The sequence below is a fragment of the Alligator sinensis genome, unplaced genomic scaffold (assembly GCF_000455745.1).
Source record: "Alligator sinensis unplaced genomic scaffold, ASM45574v1 scaffold74_2, whole genome shotgun sequence".
Taxonomy (NCBI): Eukaryota; Metazoa; Chordata; order Crocodylia; family Alligatoridae; genus Alligator; species Alligator sinensis.
In genome coordinates, this window is record NW_005841931.1 from 2,888,565 (window position 1) to 2,894,072 (window position 5,508).

Consider the following 5,508-nt stretch of genomic DNA (forward strand, 5'->3'; position numbering starts at 1 on the left):
CCCCGGGCCCGGGGGAGGCGCCGCCCCCGCCCCCACTGCTACTTCACCACGCCGCAGCGCCGAGCCCCGCTCCCGCTCCCGCTGGCCAGCATGAGCCTGACGGCCGAGAGCCACCGCGTGGCCCTGAGCGACGGCAACAGCATCCCGCTCCTCGGGCTCGGCACCTACTCCGAACCCAAGCAGGTCAGTGCCGGCCCCCTCCTGCCGCCTGGGTGCAGCTGGCAGCGCCCGGGGGCCCCGGCCCGGGGGACAGCCCGGCTCTGCTGCCAGGGGGGCATCTGGGCACGCCGGCTGCGGGTCCTGGCAGCCCAGCCAATCCCTCGAGGGAGGCAAGCGCAAGGCCGTGCCACCTGCGCTCTCCGGGTGGAAAACGTGCCAGGCAGAACAGCTGCGCTGAGCAAAAGGCTGAGATTTGGGGGGGCTTTGGGGGAGGGACTTGGACCATGCTGCAGCCCGGCTGAGGCGCTTTCAAAAGGCACGCTCCTGCAACAAAGCCCCAGATTCCTGCATCCTGACTGCTGCGGTTCCCAGGGCGTCAGGCCGGCAGGAGCCGAGCAGGGCCAAAGGTGCTGTGCTCTTTGTTTCTCAGTGTCCCTGCTGCACGTCCCCTCAGCCTGTTACTACCCTTGCTGCATCCAGTACATTGAAGCCTACCCATTCTCTCTGTTTGCATGCTTTGCCTGAACTACTTAGCCACTTCCCCTCCACCTCAGTTGGTGGACTCTTATTATTATCTGTCCTTTGATGAATGTTTCCTCTATTTGAAGAGGTAGCGGAGAAACCACGGGTACAATCCAATGGCCCGTTGTACAGAACTGGAGTGAAGATCTGTAGCTCCCCCGCCACTAAAATATGCCTGAACCAAAGTTTCTTTTCTCCTCTTTTCTCTTCTGCTTACCTGGCCAACAGTTGTAGCTTCCCTGTGGCACATGCCTACAAAGTAAAAACATCAAGGTAAGCACGATAGACGGGGGAGTAAGCAACACCGTTGTGCACCCAGCCGGAGCACTCCTAGTTTGGAGACTTAAAGCAGTTTTCCTTAGCTGAGAAAAACAGATTTATGCACCTATGTGCAGAATAAGAAGTGCGATCTTAATCTAAGGGGAAATTTCAGGCCCACACACTAGTGGAAAGAATGAGAGTGGTGATAAGAGCTCCCGCACTTCTTAATACCGAATGCTGGTGATGGCTCCTTAATGGTACGTGAAAACAAGATCATACTTTCTAACCACACAATGCTGTGGCAAAGCAGGATGCTCTATTAATCAAAGATAGCAACCTGGTAAGTCTGATTAACTGTTTGTTAGATGTTAGATGAAATGCTGCTTGAATCTTGGACATGAACCTTCCAAATGTCTTCCAGATGGACTAACCTGGTAATGCAGGAGCCACACTGAGATGTCTGTGGCAGGGAGTCAGGACTTGTGTGCAAGACTATCAATACACTTGGTAATGGCCAGAACAGAACTGAAAAGCGAGTTGGTATGAGGATAGTCTTGTTGAAAAGATTTCACTAGGTCACAGAGGATTTTCCCATCAACTGGATATAGAATAGAGAATATAAATTTATCCCTCACAGGAAACTGGAAATCGTCTGGTGCAACAGGTTTTTGTTTTTCATTTTCATAATGTGTAATTTGGAGGGAATGTGTTGATTCAGTATCAGCCAGGATGTGGCTAGCAAAGAACATTCCTCTTCACTGGAGTGTATTTCAAGTTTCTCTCTCTTTAATCCTGTGATTTCCTATATGTTTTCTCATTAGTGCTTTGCTATTTTAATTGATACTCCCAGTTCTCATTTTTAGAGAGGCTATGTAAAATAATCCCCTTAAAACTACAAAGTTTAGACAGCTTTGTTTTGTGTGGCTGCTCAATGAAGTGAAGGGCTACTGTAAAATGATTATAGCTTTGATCACCTGCAGAAAGAAGAGCAAAATGTACTGGAATCTTGCCTAATCTTGCACTTTAGGATGTAAGCTGATGGCCTGTCAGTTTAGATAATAAATCCTTTCTCCTAACCATTCAGAGCATAGTACAGTACAAGAAACAGGAAAAGTAATAGACTCCCTCTTTCCATCTTGTGACAGTCGATAGCATGTGCTGTCAGAGGCAACACAGATGGAACAATGCTGTAGTCCAGCATAGCAATTCCCTTTTTGCTTTTCTCATGGCTTACACATCAGAGTGGGTTACACACAGAACGTGCAGCCAGCAGCACTCTTCATTCCATCGTTACTGATCTTAGCTTTTGTAGGGATCATTCTCTGGGTTTTGCTTTCTGATTGAGGTCTGCCAATATTTCCTTTCCTGGGGACAACAGCCAGATCTTCCTGCAAAGAAGCTGGATACATTCTGCTGGTTGCATTTTCCAAGAAAAAGATGTACAGGACAGTTTCTCCTTTACAATGTTAAACAATTCTAAGAATATTCCCTTATCCTCTGACTTTGTGGACTCAGCCGCACTTTCCTACAACATTTTTCTTAAACAAACACTGTTTTCTACCCAGCTTCAGTTTCTCAGACACTTGTTTTACCACCTTAAATCAGAAAACAGGCAAAGGAAAGACAGTTAGGCTTCTAGAAACCTTAATGTGAAAACCTGTTTGCAACTTCAGGACTACTGTGGGGGAGATTTTGAGTCTCTGGACATATCTACTTTCTCATTTCTGTAGCTAGCTAAGATTCCTAAATGACTACTCTGAATTGTAAACGATTGGTTAGAACTAGATTATTTTATCCATAGCTTGGCCACCACAGTGTGTGTGGTACCTAACATGAAATTCTTTTATTCCCATCAACTCGGAGTCCTCCTCCTTCAACTGCAGTGACAGGATTCCACTGCATGAGCCAGATAAGGGAAAGAAACAGTCTTGAGTAGCCTAAATCAAGAGTGCTCAACCCCCAGCTTGTGGGCTAGATTCAACCAATTGATCCAAATTTCTAGACCTGTTGGGAGCCCTGGGACCTGCATGCTACATCTGGTGCCCAGTCCCAGCATGCAGGGTCTGGCAGAAGCAGTGCCAGGCCCCAGGTCCAATCCTGGAATGCAAGGGGCTGAAAGGGAGCAGTGCCAGGCCCCAGGGCTCAATCCCAGTGTGAGGAGCAGGGCAGGGGCATTGCCAGGTCCCTGGGATCCAATCCTAGCATGCTGGGGTGAGAGGGGGGCAGTGTCAGGCCCCCTGGGACCAAAGCCTGCACAAGAGGGTGATGCTGGGCCCCAGGCTCTGCTCCCAGCAATTGAGGCAAGGTAGGGGGTGCTGAGTCCCAGGGCCAGATTCTGGCATGTGAGGCTCAATCTGGCCCGCAGACTGGCTGCACCCCTAGGGTCAAAAGGTTGAGCACTATTGCCTTAAGTGTTACCTCCTGAGCTCCTAGCTGCTGCCAGTCTGTGTGAAGCTGGCAGCATTGATGCAACTCAAAACTGTAAGTGAAACAAGATGTGACAAGATCTGCTAATTCTCCTTTGGCTGGATCTGCCTTCAGCTCGTGATCAACATAGTACCGTATTTAATCTAATCTAAGATGACCCTGAATTTAAAACAACCCCCCAAGAATTAGCTTCTATATATTGAAAATTTATAAATTTGTTAAAATTTTCCAGGTATAGATTTTAATTGTTGGAACATTGTCTTGAATTTGTCATCTCCTCCCCCTTCCCTGCCCCACCCCCGCTGCTACAGCAGGGAAAGCAGTGGCTGGGCAGGTCAGGTAGTTGGCAGGGAGGGCAGGTGGCCCCCTTGCCCTCTGCCCCCTCACATTTCTTCCTCCTGCAGCCTTCCTAACCTTCCCCCCGCCATCTGTTTCCCCCCTACTCCCAGGTCCTCGATCTCAGCCTTTTCCCCTCCCCACCCCCTTACAGTAAGATGCTGCTCAGGCTATATTTCCTCCCTGGATCACATTACTCGGTCTAAGTACAGACAGTCAAAAAGCCAGAGGCTGAATCAATTCAATCTTTGCAGGTTGTCTAAGCTGCGTAGATTGAACCAATAAGCAAGTGAACAGACATTCACTTTTGATTCCAGAAATGCATCCACATGTCTGCAATAGCCCAGGCCAGAAGCTGGGGGGCACTAGTGCACACCTCCCTGGTCTGCTGGAGCAGGCAGCTTGGGCCAAGGCTAGCCCACCCACCCTGCAAGAGGGACTTTACAGGGGAGGTGCAAAACATCCTGGGATGCTGGGGGACTGTGAGCTAACTTGAATTTGGAAGGGATCTGGGACAGAAGTTCAATAAACTGATTTACCCTAAGTCAGTTAAGTCTGATACTACATCCATCCAGGTTTATCTTAAATCGGTTTCGGCCATTTGGAAAGTGGTTTATGTGCACTGAACTTCTCTTAGATTGCAGATTCAAGCCAGTTTCTGATTACTTATATTGGTTTATGTGTAATTTCTGTCCCTAGCCTTTGAAGTGCAGCCCTTGCCAGGCCGTGCAGCAGTGGCCGCATTGTTGACTGGCCAACCAGGGGACAGTTTCTCTGGACTCTGTGCATGGGAGGGACTCCAACCGGAGCCAGAGCCAAACTGTGCCTGACAGTAAGGGGGGGGTGGGGGGAAGGGGCTGTGGAAAGGAGGAAAGCAGGAGGAGATTGGGGAGGCAAAAGCTGCACAGGGCAAAGGAAGGAGGGGGTAAGCAGCTGCTGTGGATCTGACTCTGGCCCCAAACAGGGGATAGGGCCAGAGTCAGAGCCACAGAAGCTGCCTATGCGCTCCCATCCGCTCTGTCTATCAATTTAAAATGAGGAGCCCCCATGCTAATATGCCATTACTCATCTTAGATTTGAGGAAATCCAGTAAATGGAGACTAATGTAACTATGTTTAAGAGAGACAGCACAAAAGGACTAGCTGTGATTGTATAAGCAAATACAGGGGAAGAAATTTAGGCTAAACCTAGCAGTGTTCAACTTATCCAGCCCTGTGTGCCGGATGAGTAATGCAGGGTTGGTCCACAGGCTGGATCCAGCACAGGATCTGCCTGTAGGGTCAGTCCACAGGTACAACCTAGTGCACTGGGGCAATCTGGAAATTTGGCAGTGGGGGTATCCTGGTAGCATTAATTGACACAACTCTGGAAGCAAATAATGTTGCTACCTACCACTCCACCACTGCCAAGTTTCCAGGCTTGTGAGAAGTTCCATGGGCCAATGACATGGCTCCACAGACTGGATCCAGCCCACGAGCTGCAGGTGTAGTACCACTTACATAAGTAGCTACAGCTTGATGGACAGAATAAAGGAGACACCTCGCATATCATCTGGAAAGCTAATGACAAATAGAGCAAAAGAGTCACCTCGCCATCCCAGACTGCCTGCTTAAAGGTAAGAAAGTGGAGTTGAAACAAGAAAGCACAAGTATAACAAAAAATAAGAACTGTAATCAATAGGGCCCCATAGTTATTGCTAAATAAATAATGCATTGATAAATACCAGTAAATATTGCTGGTATATGTGTAATCCTCTGAAAACAAAAATGATTTTTTTGGTTTGGGGGAGGAGAATAACGCTCC

The 5,508-nt window shown here is 48.7% G+C and overlaps 1 protein-coding gene across 1 annotated transcript in view; it reads left to right on the forward strand.

Moving 5' to 3' along the window:
* Positions 1-31: 31 nt before the first annotated feature.
* Positions 32-5,508, forward strand: part of AKR1D1 (aldo-keto reductase family 1 member D1) — a 35,656-nt gene continuing 30,179 nt past the window's right edge. The window contains exon 1 of the mRNA XM_006019533.3: positions 32-183. Coding sequence (XP_006019595.1) covers positions 91-183 — 93 coding nt within the window. The 5' untranslated portion in view covers positions 32-90. The remainder of the gene's footprint in view (positions 184-5,508) is intronic.